The sequence below is a fragment of the Tachyglossus aculeatus genome, chromosome 21 (genome assembly GCF_015852505.1).
Source record: "Tachyglossus aculeatus isolate mTacAcu1 chromosome 21, mTacAcu1.pri, whole genome shotgun sequence".
Lineage (NCBI taxonomy): Eukaryota > Metazoa > Chordata > Mammalia > Monotremata > Tachyglossidae > Tachyglossus > Tachyglossus aculeatus.
Window position 1 is genome coordinate 24,231,432 of NC_052086.1, and position 18,613 is coordinate 24,250,044.

The 18,613-nt window shown below is 44.2% G+C and overlaps 1 protein-coding gene across 1 annotated transcript in view; it reads left to right on the plus strand.

Annotated features, from left to right (window-relative positions):
• Window positions 1-14,190, plus strand: part of CFAP251 (cilia and flagella associated protein 251) — a 71,364-nt gene extending 57,174 nt beyond the window's left edge. The window contains exons 21-23 of the mRNA XM_038763613.1: window positions 8,170-8,398; window positions 11,488-11,589; window positions 13,999-14,190. Coding sequence (XP_038619541.1) covers window positions 8,170-8,398; window positions 11,488-11,589; window positions 13,999-14,108 — 441 coding nt within the window. The 3' untranslated portion in view covers window positions 14,109-14,190. The remainder of the gene's footprint in view (window positions 1-8,169; window positions 8,399-11,487; window positions 11,590-13,998) is intronic.
• Window positions 14,191-18,613: the final 4,423 nt, after the last annotated feature.

The following is an 18,613-nucleotide window of genomic DNA, read 5'->3' on the forward strand; positions in this document are numbered from 1 at the left end:
GACTCACAACTCCCCTCACAACTCCCCTCCCTTCCAGCCCTATGCTCACACCATTTTCCCCCCTGCCTAGAACCAATTGACAGTATTTATTAAGGGTTTCTTCTGCGCAGACCGCAGACTGTGAGCCCGGTGGAAGTCAGGGACTGTGTCCAATCTGATTGTATTGTGTCCACCCTAGTTCTCAGGAAACCTTTTGACACTTGCTAAGCAGTTGTCATTACTGTAGAGCACTGTGCTAAGTACTTGGAGACACGATTCCAGCCCTCAAGGAACCGGCCGCCTAGCACAAATTACAGTTAGGGGGTAGCAACCATGTTTAAAGATATGTACCTAAATGCTGCTGGGGGCAGGGGAGGAGTGAGTAAATAAATGCTTAGGGCATGAGGACTCAAGGAGCATGAGGACTCAACTGCATAGGTCACATAGTAGGGGGCAGAAATGAGAGAGTGGCTGGGGAAGGCTCCCTAGAGGAAATGTGATTTTAATAGGGCTTTGAAGATGGGGAGGGTAAGTGGTCTGTCATGAAGAGGAAGGGAATTTCAGGTAGGAGGCTGGGTGAGACTCCAAATACTCTAGAACAGAGCTCTCTCCATCTTCAGGGCCCTCCTAAAAGCCCACCTCCTCCAAGAAGCCTTCCCTAGTTGATTTTCAGCCCCCCAGATTATGTCAGTCTTGAGCACTCATGTATGTAGGGGTATTCAGTTGTATATTTAATAATATATTCAGTTGTCCCAACAGTCAGTAGTATTATCCATTAGGTTCTTTTTTTCCACATGCTCCCAGTAGCTGTAGAAATAATTTTAAAATTGCCTCTCTCCTGCATTAGATATTATTATTATTATTATTATTGCATTTGTTAAGCACTTACTATGTGCCAAGCACTGTTCTAAGCACTGGTGGAGATACAAGGTAATTGGGTTGGACACATTCCCTGTCCTACATGGGGCTCACCATCTTCATCCCCATTTTACAGATGAGGGAACTGAGGCCCCGAGAAGTGAAGTGACTTGCCCAAGGTCACACAGCAGACAAGTGGCAAAGCCGGGATCAGAACCCATGACCTTCCGACTCCTAGGCCCGTGCTCTATCCACTAGTCCCCACGGCTCCCAAAGTTGAGGGATTGTGTCTTTTGCTTCTGTGGTGCTCCCCTGAGTGCTTATTGCAGTGCTCTGTACTCAGGAGGTGCCCAATAAATACCACTGAAGCTGATGATATGGTTGATGATGCAGACATTACACTTTTTCACTTCTGAACAGTTTAGAAGCTTTGTACAATAATTTTTATCTTTAAAGTGTAACCCTAACTGGGGGCACTGCAGCCAACTGGACCCCACAGCGCAGAGCCTAGAATTTTAGTGAAGGACCAAAAGGAAAACTTATGTTTTTATGATAATTTCCTCACAGGAATTTAGAGTCTTTTTTTGACACAGAAAAGCGAGATTGTCGATTTTTAAGATCTCATCCAGGAATCCACAACGCAAAACCTCTGCCAGAAGGAGGAGGGCTGCAGGCTCTTCTGAATGAGTGATGACGTCAGGTTAGGGAGGGTGGAATTCCCAAGCCCACGCTGACGCTTCCAAACCCCTCCTCCCCTCCTCCCCTTCCCAGAGGTGTGGCTGGAGTAAATTCTCCAGTGATGGAATTAAGAACAAAAAGACACATATCTACTTATTCATTCATCTAGACAGTATTTATTGTGTATATGAAGAGCACTGAACTGAGCCCTGGGGAGAGGTAATGGGATGGACATTCAGACACCCCTTGGCCTCTGCCCCCCTGCCCCCTGCCCCGACCCCCGGCCCACATCATCCCCCAGGCCTGGAATGCCCTCCCTCTGCCCATCCGCCAAGCTAGCTCTCTTCCTCCCTTCAAGGCCCTGCTGAGAGCTCACCTCCTCCAGGAGGCCTTCCCAGACTGAGCCCCTTCCTTCCTTTCCCCCTCGTCCCCCTCTCCATCCCCCCCATCTTACCTCCTTCCCTTCCCCACAGCACCTGTCTATATGTATATATGTTTGTACATATTTTTTACTCTATTTGTTTATTTATTTATTTTATTTGTACATATCTATTCTATTTATTTTATTTTGTTAGTATGTTTGGTTTTGTTCTCTGTCTCCCCCTTTTAGACTGTGAGCCCACTGTTGGGTTGGGACTGTCTCTATATGTTGCCAATTTGTACTTCCCAAGCGCTTAGTACAGTGCTCTGCACATAGTAAGCGCTCAATAAATACAATTGATGACGATGATGATGATGAGGGGCATGCCAGGGGGCATTCAGTTAGAACAAGTGGGGTGGGGGGGGGCAATAGGCACACAAGGGAAAATGGTAATAAAACTAGAAAAACAGTATGAGGGCAAGGACAACAAAATATACAATGGGAGCAACTGTAAATCCCAGCTAAAGGGACAGTTTTTGAGGTTTTCCACTGCCCCAGAATCCAACAGCCACAACAACCTTCTAAATGTTCCCAATATTAGGTCTGTGTATGCTGTTGCTGCCCCTTCCGCCACCCCCGTCAGAGTAGGACCCCCCGAATGATGTCGGAGTGAGGGAGGACTGATGTTTTTCCCATTCATTCATTCATTCAATCGTATTTATTGAGCGCTTACTGTGTGCAGAGCACTGTACTAAGCGCTTGGGAAGTACAAGTTGGCAAAATATAGAGACGGTCCCTATCATTGGCTGATCATTGAGGATTCCGTCGGCATCAGGGGTCCCAAAATGTGTTATATTGCTGACGGGGGTAATTTCATGAGTCTCTCCAAGAAAACAGCAAGTAGACAGGCAGCTTGCTCTCTCCATTGCAATGGGTGGACTGATTAGTCGCTAAGTAAGAAAACCAGTGTGGCTCAGTGGAAAAGAGCACAGGCTTTGGAGTCAGAGGTCATGGGTTCAAATCCCAGCTTCGCCAATTGTCAGCTGTGTGACTTTGGGCAAGTCACTTAACTTCTCCTCATTTTACAGATGAGGTAACTGAGGCCCAGAGAAGTGAGGTGACTTGCCCAAGGTCCCACAGCTGACAATTGGTGGAGCCGGGATTGGTGGAGCCGGGATTCGAACCCCTGACCTCTGACTCCAAAGCCCAGGCTCTTTCCATTGAGCCATGCTGCTTAGTACAACACTTGGCACATACTAATCGCTTAACAAAAGCCCCCACCCCCTCCTCCCCCCTCCATCCCCCCCACCGCCTTACCTCCTTCCCTTTCCCACAGCACCTGTATATATGTATATATGTTTGTACATATTTATTACTCTACTTATTTATTTATTTTACTTGTACAAATCTATTCTATTTATTTTATTTTGTTAATATGTTTGGTTTTGTTCTCTGTCTCCCCCTTCTAGACTGTGAGCCCACTGTTTGTACTTCCCAAGCACTTTGTACTTCCCAAGCGCTTAGTACAGTGCTCTGCACACAGTAAGCGCTCAATAAATACGATTGATTGATTGATTCTCTGTGCCTCAGTTGCCTCATCTGTAAAATGGGGATTAAGACTGTGAGCCCCCCATAGGACAACCTGATCACCTTGTAACCTCCGCAGCGCTTAGAACAGTGCTTGGCACATAGTAAGCACTTAATAAATGCCATCATTATTATCATTATTATTATTATTAAAAGGCAAGTGCTTTGATTCCGTCCCACTTACAGACAGTCTTCCACGGCTGGGGAAGGAGTGATCCATTGCATTAGATATACTTACTGTGGGAGGAATAAGGTTAACTGTGAGTCACTGAAGGATACATAAATAACAAAGGATGTAATAAGATGCCTCCAGATACTATTATATCATCCAACTGTACAGTTCTGGAGCCATGTTTCAAAACCCTACCCTTGATGTCCTCCAGAAAGCAGGCCAACAATCAGTATTTTAAATACTAAAAGGAGGGGAAGGAATCCGTTTAGACTCCTTAAGTAGGTCCTCACCTTAGTTTGTGATTCTCTTTTAGTACTTTGACCCTGAAGGAAGAAGAATTTAAATCCTGGGGCAGGGACTAGGGTGTGAAAATCAGTATGACAAGCTTTTGGGAGAAGGGAAGGGAATCTTACTCATGATTTCACACATACGTGGCCAACTACTACTACTTTCCCCACTCTCTAGGGAAAACATAAGCAGCTGCATTTCTTGGTTAGGCTAATGGTCCATTCAGCTCGGTGGCCCGAGGATGCCTAAAGGACCTGGGCAAGTCTGTTCCCTAGCAACAATCCTAATATTTAGGGATGGATCATAACTTTCCCTCTAGTAACCATTATGGACTGCTCATCCTTGAATTTATTCAAACCCCTATTGAACCTACTGTTTTTTTCAACCAGCCCAACTTCCTGTGGTAATAAATTCCGTATGTTTACCACTCACCGGGTGAAGAAGTGTCTCCTTTGGTTTGTTTTTAATGAACCACTCTTAGGTAGAGGAGCAGCATGGCCTAGTGGATAGAGCATGGACTTGGGAGTCAGAATGACCTGGGTTCTAATGCCTGCTCTGCCATTTGTCTGTTGTGTGACCATGGGCAAGTCACTTCACTTCTCTGTGCCTCAGTTCCCTCAATGGCAAAATGGGGATTAAGGCTGTGAGCCCCATGGGGGACAGGGACTGTTTCCAACCTGATTAGCTTGGATCTATTCCCGTGCTTAGTACGGTGCCTGGCAACATAGTAAGTGTTTAACAAATACCATTAAAGAAAAAGCTTCAGTGGGTGTCCATTTCCTTCATTAAAAAGTAGGATCCTAGCCCAAATTCCTCCCATCCTAGGTGTCCTCCTTAGAGTCCCACAAATTAAAGGCAAGGATCAGAAGGGGCAGCAAGAAGGACCACCAAGCCTAAATCAATCAATTGTATTTGTTGACAGCTACTGTGTGTAGAACACTGTACTAAGTGCTTGGCAGAGTATAGTGCAGTGGAATCAGTAGCCGTGTTCCCTGCTAACAAGGAGCTTAGGGTCTTGGTTGGGGCACAGACACTGAAATAAATGACTGACAGAGGAAATGGCAGAGTTTAAGGATATGTGGGGTTGAGAATGGGGTGAATGTTAAGTGGTATTTGTGGTATTGGTATTTGTTAAGTGCTGTGTGCCAGGCACTGTAGTAAGCACTGGGATGGATACACGCAAATCGGGTTGAACGCATATGAGGCTCACAGTCCCAACCCCCATTTTACAGATGAGGGAACTGAGGCACAGAGAAGTTAAGTGACTTGCCCAAAGTCACACAGCTGACAAGTGGCGGAGCCGGATTAGAACCCATGACCTCTGACTCCCGAGCCTGTGGTTTATCCACTAAGCCAGGTTAGGTGATGCAGAAAGGAGAGGGAGTAGGGCACAGTTAGGGCTTACCTGGGGAAGGTCTTGGAGGAGTTGTGATTTTAATAAGGCTTTGAAGGTGGGGAGAGTGATCGTCTGTCAGATGTGAATGGGGAGGGAGTTCAAGGCCAGAGGGAGGATGTACACAAGGGGTTGGCGGAGAGGAGATAAATCAACTCTACATCTTTTGGAAGTCTCACCTCCTGTCTGTACAGGAGGAGTCTGAATACTTTACCCTTTTTGCTCAATATTCCGACATTGCCTCTCAAGCATAAACTTTGTTTAGACGTGCATGTAGCAAGGTTTCCCATTCTAACCAACACTCAGTAATCTATGTGCAGTGGACTTTTAAAGAATCATCAGTTAGCACGGTAGTCAACTGTTGACTTCTCGAGTGATCCTTGATCGGCTATATGGAAAATGAAGTGCAGCAGATAAATCATCTTAAAGACTGGTTGGTATAATGCTTGCTGGAAGCATTCCCAAAGAGCTTCCTAAATCACTAGGTACAGCTCTTTGCTTTTGTTCATTCAACCTGCAATAACTGGTACCTTATGGAGGGGAGTACAAAATTGGTGAGATTATTTAGGAATCTACCAAAATATGGGTCATTTTAAGAATGGTGGGTGAATAAGGTAAAATTATTTTGGATTCTAATTTTAGACTTTTTAAAAATAAATATAAAGACTTTTTAAAAATAAATATAAGATTACCAAAATGTAATTGTTCCCTCTTTTTTGATCACCATTAAAACTGTATACTTTAGGACTCGCACAATCTGAGCAATCAAAACATTATCGTGTTAGGTTAGTGACCTGAATCCTGAAGTAGAAATCAAATAAGTGAACCCGCTCAAATTGTTTAGGCGGCAAACATGCATATGAAGGGCAGAGGCCTGGTTTAGTTGATTCAGTATGAAACTGAATTGGATTTTAAAATTTAAGTTTAAATTAACCCTTCTTAAATGGTATTGGTGAAAGCATAACAGACCTAACTATTTTAAGACTCTAACTGGGAATCGACTATCCTGAGTTTTACTCCTTTTGCTATTCACTTTATTTGCTTGGGGCACCAGTGTGGCCTAATGGTCTGGGCGTCAAGGGACCAGCTCCCAACTCTGCCACGTGTTGCTGTGTGACCTTTGACGAGTCATGTCACATCTGTGCCTTAGTTTCCTCATCTGTCAAAAGGGGTTTCAGTACCTGTTATCCCTCCCACTTAGACTGTGAGCCCCATGCAGGGACCGTTTCCAATCCAATTATATTGTATCTTCCCCAGTGCTTGGCATACAGTAAGCATTTACCAACTACAACAATTACTATTGTTCAAATAACTTACCTTCTCTATGTCTTCATTTCTGCCTCCTTATAATGAAGTCATACCCTGCCTTAGAGGAAGCTGTAAAGACTGTGTAAGGATGTTTAAGGTTGGTAAAGTACTTAGAGAGTTTTGGATGAAAGGTGCCAAAATAAATACAAATAATAATTGTTAATATGAATTCTAATTCTACTGATACTTTTGGGCATACCTTAAGTATGCAAACAGAAGCCATGTGTATGCACGAAACAAGTATAACCGTAGGTTAAAAACAAATCATAGAATTTTCCTGCACCTTAATGGTGTTACTGATTATTATATTATTTGATAAGTGCTTATTGTGTGTTAAGCACTGTTCTAAATGCTAGGGAAGGTACAATCCCAAGTGGGGCTCCCAATCTAAATAAAGTGTGGCCTAGTGGACAGAGAAAAGGCCTGAGAGTCAAAAGGGCCTGGCTTCTAATCCCAGCTCTGCCATTTGTCTGCTGTGTGACCTTGGGTAAGTCGCTTAACTTCTCAGTGTCTCAGTCACCTCATTGTCAATCAATCAATCGTATTTATTGAGTGCTCACTGTGTGCAGGGCACTGTACAAAGTGCTAGGGAGTGTACCACACAACAATAAAACACACACTTCCCTGCCCAAATGGAGCTCACAGTCTATAAGGGGAGACAGACATTAATATAAATAAATACATTGCAAATATATACGTAAGTGCTGTGGGGCTTGGGTTGGGGTGGGTAAAGGGAGCAAGTCAGGGCGATGCATAAGGGAGTAGGAAGAGAGTAAATGAGGGCTTAGTCTGGAAGCCCTCTTGAAGAAGATGTGCCTTAAATAAGGCTTTGAAGCAGGGTAGAATAATTGTCTGTTGGAGCTTTATTTCTATTTATTTATTTTACTTGTACATATCTATTCTATTTATTTAATTTTGTTAGTATGTTTGGTTTTGTTCTCTGTCTCCCCCTTTTAGACTGTGAGCCCACTGTTGGGTAGGGACTGTCTCTATATGTTGCCAACTTGTACTTCCCAAGCGCTTAGTACAGTGCTTTGCACACAGTAAGCGCTCAATAAATACAATTGATTGATTGATTGATTCTATTTATTCTGATGACTTGACACCTGTCCACATGTTTTGTTTTGTTGTCTGTCTCCCCCTTCTAGACTGTGAGCCCGTTGTTGGGTAGGGACCGTCTCTATATGTTTCCAACTTGTACTTCCCAAGCGCTTAGTACAGTGCTCTGCACACAGTAAGCGCTCAATAAATACGATTGAATGAATGAATGAATATGAAAAGGGAGGGTATTCCAGGCCAGAGGCAGGATGTGGACCAGAGATCGGCAGCGAGACAGACGAGAACGATGATCCTGCCTATATAGCCCAAACTGCCACTAACATAAATCACTTTTCAAGTTTAGAGTGGCCTTAGCAAATTTCAATCAAAACCAGAATTTACTGTTAAAAAATGATCTTTAAAAGTATTCATTCCTTTTAATATTAGGCCAAAATGCCTGTTTTCATTTTACTAAAGATAATTTTTTTAACCTTGCATTTCCTTTAGATTGAGGATATGATGAATGAAATCAAATTCAGTAATTACGTAGTCACCGGAAAGCTAGTTACAGAAATCAGCTTACCAGATTTTATAAAAGTATACATAAATCATCGGCCAGCTTTTGGTCAAACAATGAGTGACATCATAAATTCTTTCCATGTTCTTGGTTATACCAATAAGAAGGGAGAAAAAGCTATTAAGAGAGGCGACTTCCTGAAACTGCTGCAAACTAAAGGTGAGTGACTTCATTCCTAGTAATCAATCAAGCAATTCATCAGTGGATTTTATTAAGGGCTTACTTTGTACTGAGCAGTTGGAAGAGTACAATACAGTTGGTAGATACAATCTCTGCCCTCAAGGAGCTTACAGCCTAATAGAGGAGACAGTTATTGGCTCAGTGGAAAGAGCACAGACTTGGAAGTCAGAGGTCATGGGTTCTAATCCACCACTTGTCAGCTGTGTGACTTTGGGCAAGTCACTTAACTTCTCTGTACCTGTTACCTCATCTGTAAAATGGGGATTAAGACTGTGAGCCTCACATGGGAGAACCTGATTACCTTGTATCCCCCCCAGTGCTTAGAACAGTGCTTGGCACATAGTAAGCACTTAACAAATGCCATAGTATTGTTATTATTATATTAAAATGAATTATAGGTTAAGGAAGCAACCAACTACAAGACTATGTACACAAGTGCTCTGGGGATTGTGGAGGAGCACTCAAGTGTTGCAGATGGATTAGATGCATGAGAAAGACAGTAGGGAGGGAGAATGTGGGGCAGGGATGAGAGTTAGTCTGGGAAGACTTTCTGGAGGAGATAAAATTTCCATAGGGCTTTGATGACAGGGAGAGTGCTGGCCTGTCAAATAGGTAGGGGGAGGGAGTTCCAGGCAGAAGGGAGGACATGAGGAAGGGTTCAATGGGGGGTGAGGTGAGAGCAAGGGACAGTGATTAGGTTGGTATTTAAAAGAGCAAAGTGTGTGGGCTAAATTGTAGGGGAAGAGAGCTGATGGTGAGATTTTTCTTGATATGGAGATAGTGGACAACCATTGGAGATACTTAAGGAGTGGGGAGACGTGCAGATTATTTTTTTAAAATAGTCTCAGCAGCATAATGAAGTATGGGCTGTGGAGGGGAGAGGCTGGAGACAGGGAGGCCAGTGGAGAGGCTGATGCAGTAGTGCTTGAACCAGTGTGATAGCAGTTTGGATCGAGCGGAGAGAGCAAATTCTGGAGGTGGGTTGGCGATAGACTAGACAAGATTTAGTGACTCACTAAGTATGTGGGTGAAAGAAAAGAGGTGAGTCAAGGATAACGCCAAGAGTATGAATTCATGAAGTGGGAAAGATGGTGGTGGTATCTATGGTGATGGGAAAGTCACGGGGAGGAGAGGTTTTGGGAGAGAAGATGAGAAGTTCAGTTTGTACATGTTGAGTTTGCAGTGACAGTGGGACATCCAAGTAGAGATACCTTGAAAGCAGGAGGAAATGCAAGATTGTACTGAAGGAGAGGCTGGGGAGGTAAATTTGGAAATCATTTGGGGAGAGATGGTAGTAGAAGTTGTGCCCACTGTTGGGTAGGGACTGTCTCAATGTGTTGCCAACTTGTACTTCCCAAGCGCTTAGTACGGTGCTCTGCACACAGTAAGCGCTCAATAAATACGATTGATTGAAAGCAGATTAGCTCCCCAAGGGAATGGTTGCTTCCCTAACCTGTAATTCATTTCAATATAATAATAATAGAAGGAAACTCAGAGCCTTGAGAGACCCCTACGCAAACTCTCTCTCTCTCTCTCTCTCTCTCTGACCAAAAAAGAATGGCCAGAGAGGTAGGAGAAGTCATTATCAGCAAAACCACCATTTGATAGGGTTTCCAAGAGAAGGCAGGACGGGTGGGTCTTCAGTTTCAGAGGCAGCCGAGTGGTCAAGAAAAATTAGAATGAAGTAGATTCCATTGGATTTGGCAAGGAGAAGCTCATTAGTGACTTTGGAAAGGGCAGTTTCTGTGGAGTGAAGGGAGAGGAAGCCAGATTTCAGGGGATCTAGAAGGATTTTGGAGGATTGTAAGTGGAGACACTAATACTTTGAAATACTAATACCAGTCATTCATTCATTCAATCCTATTTATTGAGCGCTTTCTATGTGCAGAGCACTGTACTAAGTGTTTATGTACTTTGGAGTTGAATAATGAAAGAAAAGAATGGTCCATTGAACGTGGGAGGCAGTATTCCCAGATCCAGCCTCCAGTTCTGCCACCTTGAAATTGATTTGGATGGGTTTCTCAGTCTCCGCTAATTGGCTGCTCCCCTGGTGATTCGCAGATTTTTCTCATCACTTTTAGTGACTAAGCCAGGCAAGTGGTTGTCTCAGGCCGAGTCTGCAAAGGAGCAAACACATGCTTTGAATGGATGTTTTTGCTGGAAATATTTGTTGTGTGGAGCAAAACAAAAACTTGTGAAGGTATGGAGGTTATGCAGACAAGGAAAATACTTTTGACAAATACATGCCAATGGTCCCATCTTCAAATTCACCCCAAGAGCTGGACATCAGGAGAAAATTCAGATCCACATTTCTACCTTGTTTTTAACACCACAGATGAGGCATTGGCCGTGGTATTTTGATACATTTTATACTCTTCAGCTGACATGCCCATAAGCTTGAAGTTTGTACCCACAGCTTATTTTATGTGAGCCTGTGGTTCTTGACTGTCTTGCAGTCTGCTCAATTGTTCGTTGTGGCCTGTGGAGGCCCTGGAAGTACCCCAAAACCTCATAGAACAGGATAGTTAAAAGCAGTGTTGAGTGTCGACATTACCTAAGTCCTTTTGAGACCAAAATGGGAGCCTAGGGGTACTTTGTGCTATTTCCTGAGGCTTCATCATATGGAGAAGATAGAGCCAAACAGCAGCGGGACTCTCTAGCAGGAAGGTGACACTTTGTGAGTGCAAAAAAATAGAATAAAAGGACAAGACTGAGGTGCTAGGGAAAAACATGAAATATAAACTGCCAGTCAGGTTCAGATGTTCATGGGCAATGGTCCCTAGGCAGACTCTGAAGCAGAATTCACGGCCTGAAGCCACAAAATCATTTATTTTTTCTGCACAGTGCCATCCCCACAAATATTGGATTGGGGCCGTGGGTTTGATTTGCCCTGTGCAAATGGAGATCAAAAATGGGTATTTTCAGTCAAAAAAAGGCATTCTCAAAAATATGCCTGCCCCTTGCAGATTTTGATAATGAGCAACTAACTGAAGGATTGGTTGTCCTACAGAGAGGAAATAATGCAAACAGTACTCCTGAAGTGCTACATTTTTATTTTCTTTCCCCAGGTGAACATATGACTGAGGAGGAACTCTCGGAGTGCTTTGCCACTCTGTTTGGCCTCAATCCAGAGGGTTGGGGATCGGAACCTGAGACTTTTGATATGCAAGGTATTAGAATTAGTTTTTTTTTTTCCAGGAATGTAGACGTTCTTCTCTTATTTCTTGTAGTATGCGTCCCTTTTTGGGGGATAGTTTGGACTCTGACAGTGACCTCTGCCCTGCCTCATATGACAGGGGAAGATTCATTACGTATTAAGGCATAAAGGATGGGAAACTTGATACACCTGGTGGATGAGATCATTTTATAAATCACATATTCCTTATTTAATACTGCTTTTTTTGGCCTTTCCTTCTGAATTCTTCTCATCCCCATGCTTAAGGGAGGGTGAGGGGGTTTTGTGGATTACTGCCGATTAAGAGGCTTCCTGAAAGGAGAGCCTTCCTAAGAAGGATTTGAAAGAGAAGTGGGTGTTATCTAGGAAACCTGAAGACTTCCAGGGGATAGAGCTAGTTAGCCAGGACCCTGTGATGACGACTCCTCTTGTTCCTCGGCCGATAGCAAATGGTGCCGATAGCAGGTGACCCCCGTTATGTGAACAGAGTCAAGTTCATCGCCTGGGTCCCCTGCAGCCCCTTGTCTCCACTGCAGAGTGCCTCTTTCTCCCCAAAGACCCAGAACCCTGGCACGCAGACCGCTCCCCCGGCGGGTAGTCCAACATGCCATGTCCGAGACACCCCACCCACATCTGGGCTCTGATTTTACCACCCACGGTTCACATGAGCACTGCCCAGAGGGTGGAATGATGTTGGTCACTTCCTTCTCTGTCCACACTGTCCTCTGCGCAAGGTTAGTACGGGCTGGCATGCACCATACACTTGGCATGACCGGATGGCGTGAGCCTCACCACTTAAAAAATCATCATCTTCCCCACTGCACATGTCTGGTTGCTATGGCAAGGGCACAGGTCAGCTCCCAGGTGGTCAACTCCACCTACAACCAGGCAGGATGCCTAGTCAATTCCTAATTGGTGCCAGCAAGTCTGTTTTTGCATTGTCTTAGATATGCACAGATCACTATCTTGGGGAGCTGGTTCCCCCAAGAAATGAGACACCCCTCCCTTACCCCAATCAGGAACACGTCAACATTAACTCTTTCCTTCCCCAACAAAGCTGCCCAAGACTTCAAAGGTTAGATAAAAAGACACACCTCAACCCTCTCCAAGTGTCTGGTGAAAATATAAGACCAACTGGAGATCATATGAGAGGTCCCCCCTCCCTCCTCAACTCAAGTCCTGTGGCTCTGTCTTGCAACATGGGGCTCCTGAGCTGACCAACCAGATAAAATTATCAAATTTGTTAAGCACTTAGTATATGCCAGGCAGTCTACTAAGCCCTGGGGTAGATACAAACTAATCAGATTGGACACAGCCGCTGGCCTACATAGGGCTCACATTCTTAATCCCCATTTTAATAACAATAATTATTAAGCGCTTACTATGTGCCAAGTACTGTTCTAAGCTCTGGGGTAGATACAAGATTATCAGGTTGTCCCACATGGGGCTCGAAGTCTAAGTCCCCATTTTACAGATGAGGGAACTGAGGCACAGAGAAGTTAAGTGACTTGCCCAAAGTCACACAGCTGAGAAGTGGTGGAGGCAGGATTAGAACCCATGACCTCTGACTTCCAAGTCCATGCTCTTTCCACTAAGCCACGCTGCTTCTCTTTACAGATGAGGTAACTGAGGCCCAGAGAAGTGAAGTGACTTGCCCAGGGTCACATAGCAGACTAGTGGCAGAGCCGGAATTAGAACCCGGGTCCCACTCTCGGGCCCACTTTCTTTCCATTAGGCCACGCTGCTTCTGGGAAAGATGGGTCCTTCCCGTAACCCTGAAAGTTAAACACAGGGACGCCACCTGACTTATTTTCTCCTCCTTCTCCCTTTCCCACCTTTTGTCGCTGCCTTGGCATATGAGAGTGGAAATGAGAAACAATACCTGGAAAACCCCCTGGCAGCCTGCCCCTTGGTTAGTTTTTCCCTCTCAGCCACCAGTGTAACTGAAGCCTTGGACCTCCCCTTTGATGCCCATTCTGTTCCAACTTCAAAATTAGGACAATCGAAAATATTATTCACCAAGGTCCTGGGTACGAACCAGTTCAGAGCAGTGTCTGATGGAGGATTTCCACCCCAGACCCAGATAGTAAACTCCCCAGTGAATCCATAATTGCTATACGTTGGTCTTTTTTCACTCCTAAGTAACTTGAAACAGAAAGTCAATGTTGCTGTATATTTAAGGCTGTTGAATGAGGTTTGCAGAAATTTGATTAAGAGCACTCAATACGGCAAAGATGGGATTTTAACCAACTTCCCCGCCGTGACTTTCAAGGAATGGAAATGTAGCCATAGATCAAAGCACTTTTTATGTTTCCTTGTTGTAGTTTTACCGAATTCTTCTGAATTGGAAACCTGATCATTTTCAGAGTGTCTGGCTTTGTTTTGCTTTTTCTTGTTTGATTAGGTCCAAAACTTTGCCTTGAACAAGAACTTCCTGAAGAAATCACTGCAGAAATATTCACTACTGAAATCCTTGGTTTATCTATTCCTGAAGAAGATCACATGGTCCCTTAAGGGCAGGGATGGTAGACTTATAAAGAATATTCTATTTTCCCACTTTCCCTCCCTACACAACTCCCATAGAACTGTTCTAGCATTAAAGAAAAATTTCTGTGAATAGTTGCTGGACATTCTGGTATTTTTCTAAGTGCAGCGTACATTTCAGGGCAAGTAAAACAAATTGGGTTAAGACATGAAAAACATGGGAGTGTGGACTAAAATTGAAAATAGCTATAGAGTCTGCCTGTCTCAGCATTCTGAATCTAAAAGCCGTGCTGCCGGGAAGGGAAAAGGGGATTTGGGAACTCAGTGCTGGGGCTGTCTGTGCTGGAGAAATGTTGTGTAGAAATGGCCTTTGGGGTCAGAAAGCACTTGGTGAGGCGAAATAGCAATTTCTCCTGGAGGCTATTGCAGGACACAAAATACCTGGGGGCAGGTCACTGGGAGAGCTCTTTCCCTAGACTGTTCCACCAGGAATGAATCTGAACTAATGTGCCTCCATCCCCTTTAACTCACTGCCTGCGGAAATCAGAAGTCGGCATATATTTTGGGAAGGTGGGAGTAGTTGGTATCGTTTCTAAATAGAACAACCAAGGTTGAGGAGGGGAAAGTAGCGGGAAGGACATACTGCTTTCTGGGGGACAGCTAAACAATAGTTTTAGCTTGCTTCAATGAGATTTAGCAGCCACATTTGAACTGAATGAAACTGCAGTAGCTAGTCAAAAACACAAAAAGGGGAAGTGTTGATGCAGGAAGCTCCATCCACATGCTCTGCACCTGGACTTCAAACCACAGTACCAGGGGCAGAATTTCAGTTGGTCTCCCCCATCTCCCTCCACAGTTTGATTTCCTTCTTCACTCCCTTCTTAGTATTAATGGTACTTAGTATTGAAACCAAAAAGCAGAGGCCCTGGCCGCTCTCTTCATAGACACCAAATTTCCATCAGTCCCTCAAATGATTAGTTAGGGTGAATGAATCAAAGCTTTATTCTAATTTACAAGTGCAGACATAGACTATGCAACAATAAATGGACACATTTCCTGCCCACAATGAGCTTATAGCCTAAAGGGACCCATGACTGGAGGTATTTGAACCCCCAAGAGTCATGGGGTGCTTTGGGGAGTCTTCCATGGCTGGCTGGCATCCTGCAGGCTCATCGGCTGGCTGGTGAAGACAGCTAAGGGTCTCAATGCCCTCTCCAAATCCATAACGTGATTTCCTGGGGCAAGTGAAACAGCAGGACCTTGTGGATAGAGCATGGGCCTGGGAATCAGAATAATAATAATAACTGTGGTATTTGGTAAGTGCTTACTCTGTGCCAAGCATTGCTCTAAACGCTGGAGAGGATACAAGCAAATTGGGTTGGACACAGTCCCTGTCCCTCTTGAGACACAGTCAGGAGGATCCAGTTTCTAATTCCAGCTCCCCACTTGTTTGCTGTAGACCTTGGACAAGTCACTTTACTTCTCTGTTTCTCAATTCCCTCATCTGTAAAATGGAGATTAAGACCATGAGCCCCATGTGGGACATGGACTGTGTCCAACCTGAGTACCTTTTATCTACCCCAGCACTTAGTACAGTGCTTAACAAATACCATTATTTAAAAAAAAAAGAAAAAAAAGCGAGTCACACCCAGACCAGCAGCACAGACAAAACCCTCTTTACAGAAAAGGGATACTATAGTATTTAGTTCGTATTCAAAGCATCCAAGTCAGACCCTCTGGTCACTCTTAACCAGGGAGACTGAGGACCAGCGTGGTCTAGTGGAAAGAGCTCAGGTCTGGGAATCAGAGGACCTGTGTTCTAATCCTGGATCCTCTACTTGTCTGCTTGTCTGCTGTGTGACCTTGGGCAAATCACATAACTTCTCAGTGCCTCAGTTCCCTCATCTGTAAAATGGGGATTGAGACTGTGAGGCCCACGTGGGACATGGACTGTGAACAACTTGATTAGGTTGTATCTACCTCACTGCTAGCACAGTTCATGGCACATAGTAAGTGCTTAACAAATACTATTAAATATTTAAATACTATTAAAATAAAAAATGTTTATGAGGTGGAAGCTACAACCATTTGCCCACAGTGGCTTTAAAAATAAAATCCTGGTTTAATCACAGACTGCCTGGTCCTTACTTTAACCGGGATTGTTCCCAGAAGTTAGCAACGCTCACTTATCTCCTTGAAAAAGCCCCTGCAGTGTGATGTTTGTGACCCTAAAGACACAGTGCGTGTTTCTACTGTTGAGGGAAAGGCAGAGAGGGAGCAAGCCCCTTGAGTCTGTTCATTTAGTCCCCTTTTCTCCCTTCCCCTCTGTCCCAGTCCTTTCTTGGAACCGGCTGAGTCCCAGCTGATGTCAGCAGGTAGCCTATCCTCTCCAAGAGTGACTCAACTGGCATGCAAAAGGATTTGCCCTCCTGGCCAGCTGGCAGTTTCCCCTTACTGTTCTCTGTAGGTCTATACCGCCTCAGAAGCTGTAAGTGACAACTCTGTCGCTTCCCCCAGCTGTGATTTACTTTAATGCCTGTCTCCCCTACTAGATTGGAAGCTCTCTGAGGGGAGGGATCATGTCTCCCAATTCTACTGTACTCTGCCAGGAGCTTAGAACCCATGGCCTTCTGTCTCCCGTGCTCCATCCACTTTGCCACGCTGCTTCCAGAACTGACATTGACTCTGGGGCTGAAAAGACCCCAAATCAGGTCTTTCTGACAGACAGCGTTTGATCTAATAGTCCCGCACTTAGCACACCGTTCGCTCCGCATGTAGTAAGCACTTTATAAATAACATTACTGCCACTACTATTGTTAGATCTTTGACACGTGCCAGGCACTCGGGCCTTATCCTTCTTGCTCCTGTGGCCCCATTCCAAGTGAAAAGTCAGCACTTTCTGAAAAATCCTCAAAAAGGTGCCCACACATCCAGAGGTACCTGTCCAGTTGGAAAGCCAACATTGGTAAAGAGTTTTTGCCCCACCTTTGAACTTCAAACACAGTCACTCTATGTCACAGTGACCCTGTAGCAGTGTAAACCCAAGGTTCCCCGGACAGTCGCTGGATTATATAATTGAGCCTTAGTAACAGTTCAGATTTTGGACTTTTGTTTTTAAAATGTTAGACTGGAATATGCCAATGAAGGTTATAGTGAAAAAAAAAAACACTTTAAGATACCTGTTGGTAGCTAATAATTCTGTTTTGTTGTCTAGTTGTTACGTTTTTGCCTCAGGAGATTAAAATCGGGGTCACTTTTCTGTGACAGTCACCGTATCAGGTGAGCATCAAAATCAGCCATCCCATATTTAGGACCACTGGATATATATATATGTATATCTGTATATATGTTTGTACATATTTATTACTCTATTTTATTTGTACATATCTATTCTATTTATTTTATTTTGTTAATATGTTTGGTTTTGTTCTCTGTCTCCCCCTTCTAGACTGTGAGCCCACTGTTGGGTAGGGACTATCTCTATATGTTGCCAACTTGTACTTCCCAAGCGCTTAGTACAGTGCTCTGCACACAGTAAGCGCTCAATAAATATGATTGATTGATTGATTGGAGGAAGATATGGGAATTGAGAACTTCAACCAGGATCCAATTGAGGATTCTGGCCCAAATGAACCAAACCCTCACACCAGATCAGATCAAAGTCAGGATTTAATTAGTAACACAAATGGGAAAAGACTATTGAAGACAAGGATTGTAAGGTAACATTTGAGGCTTAAGACCGTCAGGACCAAGCTGAGGATCTGACTGTAAACTTGCTGTGGGCAGGGAATGTGTCTGTTTATTGTTGTTTCACACTCTCCCAAGTACTTAGTACAGTGCTCTGCACACAGTAAGCACTCAGTAAATATGGCTGACTGAATGAATGAAACTGATTAACTGAAGTCATGAAGTCGTGGGAAGCAGCATAGTCTAGTAGAAAGAATACAGATCCGGGAGTCAGAGGACCTGGGTTCTAATCCCAACTCCACCATATGTCTGCTGTGTGACTTTGGACCAGTCACTTACCTTCTCTGTGCCTCAGTTTCCTCAACTGTCAAATGGCGATTCAATACCTGTTCTCCCTCCTGCTTAGATTGTGAGCCCCATGTGAGACAGGGACTGTGCCTGACCTAATTATCTTGTTTCTACAACAGCGTTTAGAACGGTGCTTGACACATAATAAACGCTTAACTACCACCATTAAGAAAAAAGAAAGTTTTGCTTCAAGAAAAGGCTGAGGCATAGGGTTTAGTATGAAACACCCAAATTAACCCGCTCTAGCTTCCTTTTTACTCAGGTATATTTTAGGGAAAGAGAAAAAGATTTTCAGCTTGGGGATCTTTGACTCACAGAAGTAGGCAGTGAATCCTTCAGAGCCAACAGGAAGGTCTCACTCCTTCGCTTCGAGTTCACTCAGCTCTTAGAAGAACCTGGCTCTGCTTCCAGGGAGAGCAGAGCTTTCTCCCTGTTGGCAGAGAGAGAGAGAAGTCAGCCCTCTCCTAATCAATCCATCCATCAATCAATGGTATTTATTG